The sequence below is a fragment of the Toxotes jaculatrix genome, chromosome 11 (assembly GCF_017976425.1).
Source record: "Toxotes jaculatrix isolate fToxJac2 chromosome 11, fToxJac2.pri, whole genome shotgun sequence".
NCBI classification, from domain to species: Eukaryota; Metazoa; Chordata; class Actinopteri; family Toxotidae; genus Toxotes; species Toxotes jaculatrix.
Window position 1 is genome coordinate 15,239,377 of NC_054404.1, and position 16,686 is coordinate 15,256,062.

The following is a 16,686-nucleotide window of genomic DNA, read 5'->3' on the forward strand; positions in this document are numbered from 1 at the left end:
TCACACTGCCCATTTGTCAAAATGAATGTGACAGTTGAACTGTGTTTGTCATTGGTGCTTCTCTGGTGCTTTCTTATTTCTCTTTGTGGTCTCGCAGTGTCCATGAGCATTCGCATGTGTCTGACACAGTGGCAAGTGTCATATTACTGACTCTGTATCCCAATCAAGAATTTGGGAAAACTTTCTTTTTGTATGCTCGTAAACAAAAAGAAAAGACAAATGCATGCTTTTTTTTTTCCTCTAATACCCTCAGTCATTGTCCTATACTAAAAGTTGACTGTGATTCTCATAGCATGTGCTCCCTCTCTAACCTAGTGGCACGTTCTGATTTCTTTTGTAGAACTTCTGGGCGTACTAATATGGAATTAATAGTTAAACTAACCTAGATAACATTCTACTAACACCATTTTTGTGTCTGCTAAAGAACTTTTAAGTTGCAGTAGGAGCAATACTAACACTGTAGTATGGGCACTTCACTAACTCTCTAACTAGAATAGCATTTCTTTGAAGGCTTGCAGTCTTCCAACTAATCAAACTGGACAAAATAAAAATAAAAAACAAGAAAAAAGACAATGAAAACAGACATGAAAATGGGTTTCAGAAAAAAGAAACATGTAGGGAAGTCTGTCATAGACAACAAGAAGGAAAGGCAGTAATATTGCAGTATATAGGCTGTCTGAGTATAGCATGTCCTTTCCCTGTGCTTTGTTGTCTAGGTAACAATATCCGTGGATGGGATTCTGACCACCACAGGATATACACAGGAAGACTACACCATGCTAGGCTCTGACGACTTTTTCTATGTTGGAGGGAGTCCTAGCACTGCTGACCTGCCTGGATCTCCAGTTAGCAACAACTTCATGGGCTGCCTCAAGGAGGTAAACACCACTTCTGTGTGCACTCTGAGGCTGGTGGGTGTACAGGATATGACTGGCTTCACCTTAGGACTCCAAAACAAGCCCTTCCACCCACACACTGACCCTGTCTCTTTACACTTTGCTTTAGTTTCACTCTTTTCCTCACATGCTCTCACGCAAACTTTATTTTGCCTCTGCCACCCCCTCAGTGCACTCATAATGCTATACAAACATGCACATACACACATATATATGCACATCAAGGTGCAGGTTTTACCATTCAAACACACATGTGGAGCTCTGTCTTGGACCGGAATTCACCACAGGCTTCATACGGCTCTGTCAGGTGCACTTCAAAGAGAAGCAGCGATCCTGAGATCAGGTAGTTGAATTTTCATGAACTGTGAGCCAGGTGACACACTTAACACCTCACTATTCTTCCAGTGGAGAATATGCAGCATCTTAGACTACTTATCTAATGACTGCTCTTATTACCTTGTGATGTTTGGTCATTACCAGTAGTAGTTTGTCACTTCAAAGTGCTTGAAATGTGTAATTTGAGCTACCTTGGTTAAAACCCTCACCTCTAAAAAACAAAGTATGCAAGGTGCAGAAATGTACAACACTGTTCTGACATATATGTTGTCAGGTGATGTATTGAATTCAGCACATTTTGTGTTTTGGGTGCTTCGTGGTGTAATGGGCTCATGACTTACACTATGTCACTTGTCACTCAGACCTTTGCGTGCACGTTGTAGTACTCTAGGCATATATATATAGTCTATACTTTATCCCCAGAGATGAGGCAGGAGACAGAGAGGAAGAGGCAATTTCTCCACCAGCGGGTTCATAAGTTAGGCCTTTCACTTTCAGCTGTATGGTAGTATTTTTTATTTTTGTTGGTTAATAGGGTTTCTGACCTAAAGTATTTACCCCGGGAGCCACCTGAGATATACAAAGATATCCACCAGGCAAATCTCCAAAGAGCTGCAAAATGATGCGTTCATTTATCTTTTAATTTCAAAAGCTGTTTCCCCTTTTCCTCATCGCTCTTCCTTTATCTTTTTTTTTTTTTTGCTCCTCTTGCTCCTTTGGTGTCCTACATTTCGTCTCCTACCTCAAGCACAGGCGCTCGTCCTGTGAGCCTCTAGGAGAGGTCTGAGCCAGCTCTGTTTAATGAGCAGGCAGGGTGTGGAGTCCACACGTCATGTACTGCTCATTAGAAGTCTGGTTGTTAGGGGGTCTGTCTTAGTTAACTACATGTCTCTGAGGTGCTGCAGATGTGGTGACAACAGGAATGGGACTGGTGCACCCTAAGCATGGACATCCACCCCACTGAGCTGCACTTGCTGGTCTACATCAGCCTGACAATATTTTGCAGAGCTGTTGGGAGACATGAGACAGACAGAGTTTCCCGCCTTTTCTTTGCTCATGGGATTTTTTAATATCCCTTATTTAGCTTTACCAGACAAATGCAGATGTCAATACCACATTTTTAAAAAAGGCCCCATACACTGTAAAATCCATAATTACTTTCATCTACTTGGCTTTTAATCTGTTTCTGACATTTTTATCACATTGACAAGCTCTCTGCATCACCTCATCCAGCCTGTTGAATTAAACAGAAGCCCTGTCTCAAGTCAGCTTCTGTGTATGTCGTGATAACATATGAGTGGTGGTTTAACAGCATGTGCTGTAGGCCCTGATTGATGGCATGTTCCCAAGTGGCTTGTTGTGGTATTTGTGTGCAGATTCCAGTCTCAGTTGCCACGCCTGCCTGTTGGTTCTGATGGCAAAACAAACGGTGGTGCAGTAATAGCTCAGTTGTCACAGCCCTAGCTTGATGACAAATTAGTGCAGCACTACCAGTGCAGCACCAGTCGTAGCTCAGACCAAAGCTCCTTTGACTCTGAAAGGTGCCCTTTGTCTTGACTATAAAGATTATGGATTATTGGCTGTATCTGTTGCACCTTTAGTCTGCATGACTTAAGCCCAGGCAGCGATATCATCATTTAGTCCTTTAGTCACTTTTACATTCTTCCTGGTGTCAAGGGATTCTTGTCAAATTACGTTTCTATTATCCTTCTGTTTCCATAAAATCTTTAAAACATTCCATTTCCCTCGTCAGACTTGAGAGCGCAGTGCGTTGTACATTTTTGTTTAAAGAAAGATAATGATGTGAGAATAAAAGCTTCCCATTATCTGTTTCCTGTTTTCCTTGCCCTTAAATGCAGCCTGATAAAGTCACAAAGCATTTACAGGAAACTAAGCCTGAGCTTACCTAATTCAGATGCACCGCTATGAGCTCCATCTACCTGAACAGTTAGACACAGAAGATCTGACTCAGTGATAAACATAATGCTCCATGCAAATGCAATCCCATCGGAGGTGTCCCCTTTTTTCAGGTGAATGCTTAGCATGACAGCAAATAAAGAACATGGCCAGTGTTTTTCCACAGCTGTAACCCATTGGATGTGGCTTGTTGAAAGGTGATACAGATTTACCATTTGAACTCTTGTTATGCAAATACATATGCATGCTGTAACCATAATGGGGCTATCTGTCACTTGATAATTTTATCTACCAATTTGTAATGCTAGAGCATGGTGGAAGAGAGCTCCCACTCTGCTTGTGCTCCCTGGGGGGGTTGTTATTAAATATTAGTTGCTCTTTTGTCCCTCTGTCTGGCGCACCATTGACAACTTTGTGTTTTAAAGTCTGACCTGTCATCGTAATATTTGCTTTGCTTCTTCATCTACAGATTATATTAAAATACCTCTAATGTGTGTGTGTTTTGGTGGTGAGATAATTGTTTAAAATATCATGACCACACTGAGGCTTTAATGAAAAGATTTTGACATTTACCAAAATGTTAATTAGTTTCTCTTGTGGAAATTGAATGTAACTAGACAGAGGGATCCTTGCTATTCCAGCTGCACTTACACCAGACACTCTTTCACTATGGAGATTGGATAATGACGAGGTTATTGCTGTCTCTAATTTTTCTAAAATTGCTGCTAATTACAGTAGCACTCCTGTTTGATTTCTACAGTGCAGCCTGCATCCCCCCAGCACATATTGTGGGGACTTCTAGGACTTGATCAATATTTTGAAGATTTACTTCAGGAGCAGTTTTCTACAGTGTTTAGAACAGGATTTGATTTGTCTCTTATACTGTCTTTATAAAACTATGAAACAGAAGATTAAATTTTTTATGCACAAATGGAGTTAAGACAAATAGTAAATAAAATTGACCAGGGTGTCAAGTTAGTGGTGATACTTGTGCCAGATGATAATGATCCTAATCCAATTGGTAGTTTAATGACATTATGACATAATCTTTGTAATGGACTGTTACTGTCTCTCACTTTTGCACCTGAGCTCTACAGCTTTTCGCACCTCAAAGGTCACAACACTAATGCACTTAATTTAGTTAAGCACCCTGTCTGGTTTACTGTGTCTGAGAATATGAACTGCTGCTACTAATATGAGGGTTTCTGCATAAAAATATGTCTATTTTTTTGCATTGCATCAATTTTCAAAATTATGTTCAGCATACTGAACGTTGAAATGTCTATGTGTAGGCTCATGCACTCCTTTTTAATTTGCTTTAGAGAGGCATATCCATCGTCTGCCCACTTTTATTCTAATCACAGGCTCCAACAGGGGCCTTAATCAGCGTTTTACTCCACACCTGCAATTATGGCAGCAGTTTAGATTTATCACTCGCCATTTCACTTTTCACATACCATCCCAAGAGATGCTACCTGATGGAATCATTTTCTCCAACCATCATCACTATTGCTGTTTATATTCATACTGGCTCTTCTGTTCATTGAAAGTAGAGCTAAATGTCAGAAATGGATGTCTCGACTATTTACACTTCACCCAGCCAGAGTACAGTATGCATGTGTTGTCCAGCACCTAAAGAGAAAAAAGACCAAAAGAGAAAATTCTTCATGGCAAAGAAGAGGCAGAGTGCACACGCTGCTCTGCTTCCACAATGTTTTATTGACTATAACCATGCAAGGTTTCAATCAATCAGATCTTATTCAGGCAAAAAAACATATTCACAAATGTTGCATATGCAATTTTGTTTGTTATAGTGCAGCTGAGGATAATGTGATAATCTGAATCCGAATATGAAATATTTTTGATAGATTGCCTGTAACATTTTGCAGTGCATTCAGTAAACTGCAGCAGGCACTGAACTTTCACTTTGTAGGTGAGATGCTACTTTCTGAATAACTGTAGAATTGACTTTCTCTCTGTACTCCCAATTCAGGTTGTGTACAAAAACAATGATGTGAGACTTGAGCTGTCCAGGCTGGCAAGGCAGGGTGATCCTAAGATGAAGATCCATGGTACCGTGGCCTTTAAGTGTGAGAACGTGGCCACTCTGGACCCCATCACATTTGAGACGCCAGAGTCTTTTATCATCCTGAACAAGTGGAACGCTAAGAAGACAGGCTCCATCTCCTTTGACTTCCGGACCACAGAGCCCAACGGCCTTCTCCTCTTCAGCCATGGCAAGCCCAAGCAGCAACCGAAGGATTCCAAGAGTCCTCAGACTCTCAAGGTGGACTTCTTCGCCATAGAGATGCTGGACGGCCATCTGTACCTGCTGCTGGACATGGGCTCAGGAACCACAAAGACCAAGGCAGTCAATAAGAAGGTCAATGATGGCGAGTGGTACCACGTGGACTTCCAGCGAGATGGCAGATCAGGTAAGTTTCAAGTCCAGTGGCATATACAATCTTTAGATGAAAAACATGTTACGGGAACACGTGGGCTCTTGTTACATCTTCAGTGGCCCTGAGAGCCCAACACTAAGGAAATATAATCAAAAAGTAAAAACACAAGGAAAGGAAGAATGTCTGCTGGTCTTGCCAATGTAATCATAAAAAATATTGAAATGTTTGTTGTTATATTAGTCTGAATGACTAGAATATATACATACAATTAACCATCAAGCAGAATCCTTGAGTAGGCGCTCTTTTGTGCACCTTGTGGATAAATTATTTAAGGGCAGCAAAAATACCACCGTAGGGTTTTCTGTGAAACAAAAAGGTGGATACTACATCACCAGTGAAAAGCAAATATTTCTCCATACTAGCAATTTAATATAAAAAGTTTTTGTTGCTATTAACCTAACTTCAGGTGGAGGTACCATTATGTGTCATACATCGGGATTCCAGAGACATATTTGCCACAAAATAACTTTGCCCTGTCCCCAGTCATGTCCTCTAAGCCCTGGGTTGCTCTGCTCTGGTCCCTGTTGATTTGCTTATCTAAGCAGCAATTTGTTAGCGTGTGCTTAGAGCCAAGGCCTTGCAATGTCATGCTGCAAATTAGATATACCCCTTGACCATGTTTTCCACTCCATCTCAAGAGGTGGAAATTAGATTAACTGTTTCATTACCCTCCCCAAAGCAATACTGGGTTGTCGTCTAAATTGAGCCATATACACTGTTAAAAATAACAATAGAGCCCATTCATGTTCTTTGGTGTTCAGATTCATCTGCTTTCATCATTGATGATTTCCCTTTTTTTTTGTTCTTTTTTTTTTTTATTAGAAAATTATATAAAAAGTCGGTTCTGGTTGAGGTGGCTCAATACAGTCTCATACTATAATATATAGCACTGACTAGGTTCTGCTTAAAATTAGAGTGGGGGAAAAGCTGTGGATGACTTCCCATATAACATAAATCTACAACATTCAGCTTTTTAAACTATAAGAATCACTAAATTACATTGTGTTCATTATCTGTCTAGTAACCTCCCATCGTCTGCCCCCGCGTACCTACTGTACACACAGTACATGCACACACACACACACAAACGCACACGCACACAAAAGCTATCGAGCATCTTTTTTTGTTGGTCGACCTCTCTCTCTCTACTCGCTGTTCTTTCTGTCTACCCTGCCTAAGTTTCCATGGAAACAGGAGGTGGTCTCTCCCAGGACTGAGACAGTTACTGCACAGCGCTGTGCTGAGCTGTGCACTAATGACATTTCAGAATAACTTTTCTTCCTTTCCTCAAGTCTACGGCATCAACACTTAACGTACTGGAGTGTAAAGGGGACATAAAAAGGTCTCTGCAAGATGATGACTTCCCATGTGAGATGAGTAACAAAACGACAAGTATGCCTAGACACGGTGGACTTGCACACAGTGATTCAAATTACAGAGCAATTTTCAAATTTACCAGAGCTATTTTATCTTTGCTCACCCTTTAAATTTAAGCCAATTAAAATCCTACAAGTCTGCAGACCTACTAAATCTAAAATCTTGCATCTCGAGATTTCCATGAACTGCACAAAGCACTATTGTTTGCAGTGTGTAATGATGTGTGCACTGCACCTCAAATGGAAGCAATGGAAGTTTTCTTGTTCCTTTGTACTGAATAGGCCTCATGTGATTTCCATTCCCACAGGATACATGTAATTTTAATGGTGCATTAAACAACAGATTTGTGCAAACAGAGTGAAATAAAAACTTTCACAATAGCTTCTCTAAGTGGAGCCTTTTATATATTTTTTTTCCATAAATTATTGACACATACTGTTATTTGGATAAAAGCTGAGCCAATGCAGACTTCTGTTTTTTTTTTTTTTTTTTAGATTTATAACAGATTATTTTTAAAAGCATAAAGGAATATTTATGTTTGAAGTGTATGCTGTGACATGCAGATAACAATTTGTTAACTTTATGGGAGCCGAAATGAACATAATAAATCCCTTCCAAGTCCACATGTTAAGCTCATAAAAAAAGAGTCCATTCTATGACATAATGCTAGCCTGACTCATGTAGGCTATTACACACCAATGTGACTTTTTTGTTATACTTTTTAATATTTTATAGAATTATGGTCATTTTAAAGCATAAGAAAAATAATTCACCAATCCCCTGAGAGCATGAGTCATGAAACGTGGTAAGCTCTGCTTTTCATCTGTGTGTCAGATGTTTTATTAATACACACCACCAAGCACATCACTCAAAACAAAAGTACAACACAACAGCCAGACGTAATTATCTGCAGCGGGGTCCTCCATGTGCAGCACTTCCTGCAGCCGTGACAATGGTGGATAATGATCCCTGCCCTATTTAGTTTAGCCAGCTCTTCCTGCAGGAAGCGAGCCTGTAAATGGACTCTCACTCTCAGACAGCATCTTCTAACCTCAATGCATTAGAGTCGCTAAGAGACACTCTGCTTTTAAGTGAGGGCTTCTGGGCTGGGACTGCCGTGGGTCACTCATCAGAGACATTACACGGACATTGCTCTGCTGTAGCTTCCTGCCAGGCCGCGCGCACCGCTACTACAACACACTAGCACATGCCTACAGTGTACAAACAGACGCATGCACGTACACACACGTATAGACAACACATTCTCCATCCTCACAGCCCACTCACAAGCCTCTCTCTCTACAGAGAATCCAATCACATAGAGAGATTTGGCCGTATCGCCCTAACTGGATTGTAGTAATCCCCTGTCTAACATGTTTTGGGGATGTGTGAGTGGGGTTAAGGGACATCATGCCAAGTTGAGCCTGGCTGCTGATGCAGAAAGTGTGAGAGAGATCTGAGCTGTCATTTGGACCCCTGCCTTCAGGTTTGATGATGGAGTACCACTTATGGGTCAGCCCATAGTGAAAGTAGGGGAGAGAGAGAGAGAGAGAGAGAGAGAGAGAGAAATGTGGTCAAAGTATTTTAGAGTTTGTTGGAATGCTGATCTTTGTCATCGTTATTCATCCTAATTTATTGCACGCATCATCATTTTGATCAACTCTCCTTTACTGTGCATCCTGTACTTGCTTCTCAAGATTATATTTGCTGCCGTGTTCTCTCATCTTCTTCCTTATCTGTCATCATATAGCCCTCCCTCATCTTCTTTCCAGACATCTTTATCTCCATGTTCCCATCTTGTTCTGCATCCATCTCCTCCTCTTTTATGCTCGGTAGCATTCACAGGGACACATCCCCTTCCCCTTTTGGCTATAACTAATGTTCCAAACATAGGCAGTCCTGCAGTGCATGTACATGTGTTATGTTTCCCATGCTGCAAGCCTGGTGATGGCACGTGTCCCCATGGGATTGTATAGTGCCTTCTGACTTAACATAGCTTGACTGTGTTTACACACTTCCTTACAGGACTTTGACAAGTGAGCAGAGCACTCTAAGCAGATGCCTGAGAGATGCTGACATCCTTCTCTTGTCTGCACTTACATCAATTTAGACAGACATGCTTGTAGACTTATAGTATCTTTGTTCGCTGTTTACGGCACTTATAAGGCTTAAGTATATATACCATGAGAAGAAACCATTAAATGATGACTCCTGAACTATTTACAAATCTATAAATCAAAAATATTTCATTCTATAGCTTCTACCAGTCATACACTGAGACTTTACTGTGAATGTGAAATATCTACACTCCATAACTGTAGTGTAGATATTTCCATCACGATTCATGCTGACCATCATTCTTCAGCCAGGCACCTGCTCTACTCCGAGAAAAGTTTCCTCGCTAATGAGTTTGATGTAGTGAGCTCGTTAGCTATAACCTGAAGGGAGCTGTTCTGGCTGCATGACGGGTGGCCCTTGCCAAGTGTGCAAAGCTTGGAAGTCACAACAGCTGTGGCTGGAGAGAGCAGGGGCAGTGGGTGGTGGCAGGAAAGTGCTGGAACAGATGCCTGGGGCCAAGACCCTGAGAAAAGAGCTGGAACATGTTAGTGGGACCAGGTTAATCATTGTGCACTAGGTCCTTAGCTGTCTCTCTCAAGCGCTTTTGCAAGAATGCCAGCTCACCTTGGCAATAAAAAAGACATATATAGCCAAGATTATTTTTAGCTTACAGACTGATTTCAATATCTTTTCTTTTGCAGCAATGTGTCTTTAGATGCTTTCTTTGAAAAAAACGACATAGATATTTATCATACATATAATTAATGGAGATATGTACATTCATGCATGCTAATGGGAGCTGTAATGAAATGTGAAAGGCCCCATTTAATGTCTAATGTGTCTCAGGCAGCCCTGCTGAAAATTCATGTGTGGCTTAGGGCTTGTTTTCCAACATAAACACTTTGACTCAAAAAGTAACTTAAAAGCTGCACTCCTCTGCCACATACAAGCAGTTAGGACTCTGCCATTTAGCCCAAGGCAATCAGCTAATAGCTCCTTCATATCTGCCATGGCATGCATCTGCCACTCAAAATGCAAATTATGACTTTATGGCAATTTTATTTTTGAGCATCCTTAGCCTGTCATTTCTCTGCCACTCTCCCCAGGCGGCGACCCAAGCTGCTTCTCAGCAGCACAGTATATAGATTACTGGGTGAGGATGCGGGCAGTGAACGCAGGCGCCATTAATTAAAGATCCACAATGGCTCCTGCACTGAGAGTAACAGATCCATATACAAATTAATCACCTGGTCTGAGTCCCACAGTAAGGCTTTCCTTTTCCACAGCTTTACAGTCCAGTCATGTCCGCTGTTGTTTACCGTGCTCCAGATCGAGAATTAAACCTGAATGAGAGTGATAAATCATGGTGGGGAAACACACAAACTCTCATTGCAGGTTTATGTGTTGGAGAGGCAAACAGAAGGAGAGACAGGGTGAAAAAACAGCCTGCAGTCCGTTAATCAAGTTCAGAAAGATGGCTACGATTTTTTTTGTTGTTGTTGTTTTTTTTGTTTTGTTGGCTGAAATGATAGAGGGGACAATGATTTTTCTTTTCCCATCCTTTCTTTTTTATGACCACTGCTTTATAGATAAAGGAGATTTATTATGGGAAATTCAAGGAAAATGGAGAGGATACTCTTAGGGATCCAAGATTAGGCTACTAATAGACTAGCTGCCCTGTGATTAATGTGTCTTATCAACGCTCATCAGTCATTCTAAATGAAGAAAATCCTGACCCTGTCCAGATGGATAACACTAATTACGCTAATTTCTTCATCAAACCATCTTTAAATGGGTCTTCTCTGCATGTTTGTGTTTCTGCAGGGCAGATAGTGTCTTTTGGCATCTACAGTCATCAGTAGGTGTCCATCTGGTGAATAAACTCATAGTAGTTTGAAAAATGAAAAGATAAAATTGTTCCTACTGTGTCTTATTTTTTTTTCAGGTACCATCTCTATCAACACCCTCCGTACTGCTTACACAGCCCCTGGAGAAAGTGAGATCCTGGACTTGGATGACAATCTCTACCTTGGGGGTCTGCCAGAGAACAAAATGGGGCTGGTGTTCCCCACTGAGGTGTGGACAGCACTGCTCAACTACGGCTACGTGGGCTGCATCCGGGATCTATTCATTGACGGACAGAGTAAGGATGTCCGGCGGCTGGCCGAGGTCCAGAAGGCTGCCGGGGTGAAGCCCTCGTGCTCTAAGGAGCCTCCCAAACAGTGTTTGAGCAACCCCTGCCAGAACAATGGGATCTGTAGAGAGGGCTGGAACCGCTACGTGTGTGATTGCTCTGGGACGGGATACCTGGGACGCTCCTGCGAAAGAGGTAGGACTTTGTTTTTGTTTCATTTTGTCTACCCAGCTGTTTTGGAAGCACGTCATTTCTGTCTGGTAGGCATAATCTGGATTTGTGTGTGTAAAATGTTGACAGTGCTTTACAGTGGCACACTTTTTCCTCATCATGCATTGTCCTCTGAGGTAGGCATGCGATCATAGACGTGTGAATAGAATTGACATCAAAGACAAGCAGAAAAAGAATGGTTTTAATTATATCCGCTATAGATTTAGTGTTCTTTGTTTGAAAGGGACCTCCTTTCAAGTTCAGCCTGAGCAGCATCACCAGACAAAAGCCTGCAGGTGGTCTTTTTTTATCTAAGCTGATGGTTGAACATCAGTAACTCTCCAACAGCAAGCTGAAAGCAATGTAAGACAGGAAAGAAAGTGTGCATGTGGAGATAGACAAACCAGGGAGAAGCAGACAGAATGACTCAGGGAACGTAAAGGGTTGACTGGCTGATGCTAGACCATGTTGAGTGGCAGGTGACTGATGCACCACTGAGGTGCTCCCGGTCACGTCCACCATGCACACTAGCCTGTAAATTGGCTGTCTTCTGCTAACCATTTGGCTCATCAAACCACTCGCTCATGACCAGACCTGGTGCAGAATATTTATCCCTTTCTCCTCCAGAGAAGAGAAATAGGAGAAGTGAGTGTCACACAGCAAACTCTCCCAGCTCCATGTCTTAGCTGAACCGCACCTGACTCTGCGGGAGTTTATTATATGGATTGCACGGTTTTTATAGATGTTCATACTAAAATAAAAAGAACAGCATCTTCCCATCTTCCTCAGTGGTGTTTGATGTTAGTTGAGTCATAACTTATGACTTCATAACCAGTACCAGTATATACCAGTACGTGTATGTCTATAGTAAGAGCTGCATTTGCATGATGTTAACACAGAGACTATCTATAACCTGGCCTCAACACTCCACTGCAGATCCCTTTTATTTTGTTGGTACTGTGTCTGTAATGTAGCTGAAAATAAGAAGCAGTCGTGAGGACATTTCTTTGCTTACAAATGCAAAAGCTCAGCGTGGATTCGCTTTTCTGCCTGCTCAGCATTAGCTTGTTGGCGTGGTGACCAGCAGATTGCCCTTTGACCCCTTTGATTGAAATCTAGCTCGATTAAAACAACAACAGCTGTGTGAGAAAGCCAAATCTTTCACTTGCTAATATAGTCTGTTCTGAGGCAGTTATTCAAAAAATGGAATTTCAGGCCTATTTACATAATCAGACTGAATGAATAAATATGCTGAATGTATAGTTCATTCACCAAAGAGATTTGCAATATTAACTTATATTAATAGCCCAGGATTTGGGAGCAATGAAAATCAGTTGAAAGTCTCAGAATATTATTCAGTAGATTCTTGAATAATCACAGACGAGTGGCCTAATTATATGTTTTTTTTTTTCATTAATTAATAAGGGCGTCAAGCAAAGCAGATGTTCACTGTATGTAAAGCCACTGTATACTGTGAATTCACATTATCTGTCACATCAACACAAAAATTACCCTCAACCAATGTTTACTACATATATAAATAAATATATATCTTGTGCTTCTCAAGTGGTAAAGATGTTAATTTGCAGCAGTATGTACAAAAATTTCATCATGAAATCTCAACAGAGCGAAAGCAGCAAATGAGCGAAAACAGTTAACATATGCATAATCAAGGCAAATGTCAAAAAGAGCCCAAGCATGTGACACCGTTATCACAGTGTGATGCATCTGCGCAGGAACGACAGCCGGAACAGGTTCTCGTTGGGGGAGGAAAAAAGAGAACTCTAGTTGGAATAAATCCCACACAGCTACATGTGTCAGCTCTACGTGTGCTCATGCTTTCTCCTCTGCACTTAAGTCATTCGCCTTATAAAATGCTATTGCCTAAACTCGCTGAAGACATGCTAAAGAGACGGCTTGATGCTGATAGAAATCTGCTGAGTCAAATGGAAGCAAAATAACACAAAAGCACACTATACCAGAAAGATGGTGCACTTATAGTTTACTGTAATGAGTGCAGTTTATTCAGTTGTGAATGTCTAATGAATGTCTAACGTGACCGGTCTTGTGAACGCAGAAGTGAAGTTAATGCTAAGAGGGAAAATTAATATTTAAACTAAAAGAGTACAAAAAAGAGAGACTCTAAATCTCCTCCATCTCTGATGAATGTGTCAGTTAGGCTTGGCTCTGCACTGTTCTGATTTTTCCACATGTGCATTTCCATTCTAGCTAATGAGTTGACAGGAATTAGGGCATAGTACATGAGGGAGGTGGAGTGGGCATGGGATACAGATTGTTTGACTTCAGGAAGATAATTACTTATCCAGAGAGTGTTCTTGAATTCAAAAAAGATTTTAAAAAAAATCCACTCTGACTTCATCCAAACACAAAAGCAGAAAACCTGTGTCTGTGCATTTGAAACAGCTTCACAGGAAGTGCTGCATGTTGCTAAGGTCTCCATCACCATGACCCCCAGTGTTTCCCGCAGATTGAGAATTTACTTGTGGTGGTGGGTGGCACAGCCATGTGACCCATGTGCACGCAGAGACTCATGCAGTTTAGAGGGGGAAGAGTCTAACCCAGGTTATTTTCTCTAGCTACAATTTACAGATGTCCTCTAAATGGCTCACCTGCAGGCTATCAGAAGATGCTAGCTAGGCGGCTGTGCACAGAGAAGCTTCTAGTCCCCATGCAGTTACTGCAGTACACGAAACTCAGACACATGTGTGGCCAAATAATAGTTTGAAAAGAGTGAAATAAGGAGTTCTAATGTAAGATTTACCAAACAGCCTGTGCATGGGAAACACGGACCTCCTCTCCTCTTCCTCGAGCGTCTTATGCCGTCTCGCCTCCTCTGTCCAACTCTCTTTCTTTCTGGCTGTCTGTGCTCTGTGTATATGAGACTGGCATCAGCGAGAGTGTGAGTGGGAGCAGTGGTACGGAGGATGGGCCCCGGCGTACTGCCAGCTGTTTTGATGGCTCCAGATTGCCTCTGCACTGGTAGGATGAAGCAGGCACCAGCAGGCCGAGGAGCTGTCAAAAGAATTACCCCAGCTCTCACTTATCCATGCATGGTGTACCACCCGGTGGCAAAATATAGCTACTGCATATGGCGGAGGAGGAGGAGGACAACGAGTGGAGGGAACAGGAGGTGGAGTTTCGGAAGAGAACCATGGAGCTATTCGCTCTAATTTGAGAGATTTTAATTAAGCAGACAAAGCAATTTTCCCCCTTGCATCCCAAATGTCTTCCCCTTCATTGTTCCTCCAGTTGCTAATTAGTCCAAATATTAGTCTTGCAGTGTGAGGCTAAGGCAGCCTCCCAGATGGTGTAGTAGGTGCGTTGCAGCACATGCACATATTCCCTAATGAGATACGACATGCTAGATTTCAGCACTGACAGCACCTGTATTATATCACATGGATAGTGGTTACACATACCTGCTCTGAGCTAAAGATAGATGCTGCAGATCAATGTATAGATCAACACATGAGTTCTGTACACCACATTTGTAGGACACACACACATACGACTTTATGACGTGCAGACGTGAGCAGAGACTTAAACAAAATCTTTTTCTTCCGCTTCGCTGAAAGTATTAATCCATAATTTTGCAATATGTTATTTCCATTATCCACTAATAGTTGTAGGGTGTATTGTTCCAAAACATAGACCTAAGACCAGGACAATAGAACACATCAAAACATTATGTAAGTCGGTATAACTGTTGAAAAAAAAATGGTTCTTTGAGCACATTTATTGCTTTTCAGAGCATAAAAACCATTTGCCATTGGTCCGAAGCGAAAGCCAAGAGGTGCAGAATGTTATTGCATAATTGTGAAATGCCCTTAAAGGGGAATATGGCTGAGTTTTAGCATTAAAACACGTTTTAACCATGCCCTTTGACAGCACACTGTGTGTTAGTCACCATTCACCACACTTGAATATAGTCACAAATTAGAGAGAACTGGTTGTCTCACGCCCTGCAGCGGTGTACACAGATGCGCAGAAAATTGGTTGAAAAACATGGAAAATGTGACTGTAAGAGCAGTGAGGGCTGATTATCTGGGGATATAGGCACATGTTGTGGAACAGAGGTTTGGCTAGGAGAGAAATAAACATTCAAATTTGTTTAAGTATACAAACTTAAAAGAAACGTTCAATTAGTCTCACACTCTTCGTCAAAGGACTATGTTTAAGCTGCACATTAGGGCCTTTGATTTCCGGTTTCTACAGCTCATGATAATAGGTCTCGTTGAAAGACCTTGATAGCATAGCAATGACCAAATACTGAAGATTAAGTTGTAAATCATTAAACTAAATGGTAATTCTCCTTTAATAGCCTCAGTGGGCTGTGAAACCTAATTCGCACTAAATCTTTACCATCTTGGCTGTTGCATGTATTCCTGACAGCACAAGCTGAAGTTGCAGATTCCACCACTCTGAACGGACACACTGATCCACTTCCTGTCTTTACTCTCATTTCGAAGCCCTAAGGAAATTGCCGTATGGGCACAGAGCAGCAGATGTGAAGCTGGCCCATGATAATGCCGTTTCTTTCTGTGTTGCGGGAGAATAGTTTCCCTGTCTCTAGAAATCCACTCAGACGGCAGATTGTTTTCACACATTTAATAGCCAGTGAGTCTATCTCTTGGATTGTGTATGCTAAGATACTCAAAGAAGGCTGCGGTGAAGAAGACACGAGCATCTTTGAATTATTTATGATATCTCTCAGCCATTTCCTCCTGTTTATTGTGGATGTTGAACATACATTTTCCAAAAGCCTTTGGCGGTTGTTTTCCGGTAAATTTTGAATTGGATTGGGCCTGGTGCCCTGACACTGTGGGACATCACAATCCTGTGACATGCAGCTGACAGCTCCCCCTTCCTGCAGAGCCTGCTCTGCTCGGGGGGAGAGTGGAGGAAGAACTGTGTGCCTGCCTGCCATTACTCCCCCTTATTAGTAGCACAGCCCTATTTGTTAGTTCTCTGAAAGTCCCCTCCTCCCATTGCTCCTTGTTTTCTGGTGAAAATCAGAAAACAATGTTGTATTGTGCTTTACAAGACAGAAAATGAATGCTTGGTTTAGTTTGGTATGCTCCATCTCCCCTCTGACAGCCTCCCGTTGGGTTGGCACAGACAGAAACTCCAGCTTCAGTCCTCTCAATTTATTTTGATATTAAACACTGGAGTACCATTAAAAATGACTGGGCTGCCAGGATTGGATTTTTGACAGGTGCTCACTTTGCATTAGGTAATGATTCCCTCACATGTCATTCTCCATATTTTCATATCT

At 41.7% G+C, this 16,686-nt stretch overlaps 1 protein-coding gene across 3 annotated transcripts in view; it reads left to right on the forward strand.

The window, feature by feature from the left end:
* The window catches only part of LOC121189347 (neurexin-1a), a 233,719-nt gene that overhangs the window by 81,081 nt on the left and 135,952 nt on the right, over positions 1-16,686 (forward strand). For all 3 annotated transcript variants that reach the window (XM_041049375.1, XM_041049376.1, XM_041049374.1), the window contains 3 exons: positions 717-878; positions 5,143-5,584; positions 10,992-11,375. In XM_041049375.1, the coding sequence (XP_040905309.1) occupies positions 717-878; positions 5,143-5,584; positions 10,992-11,375 (988 nt within the window). The remainder of the gene's footprint in view (positions 1-716; positions 879-5,142; positions 5,585-10,991; positions 11,376-16,686) is intronic.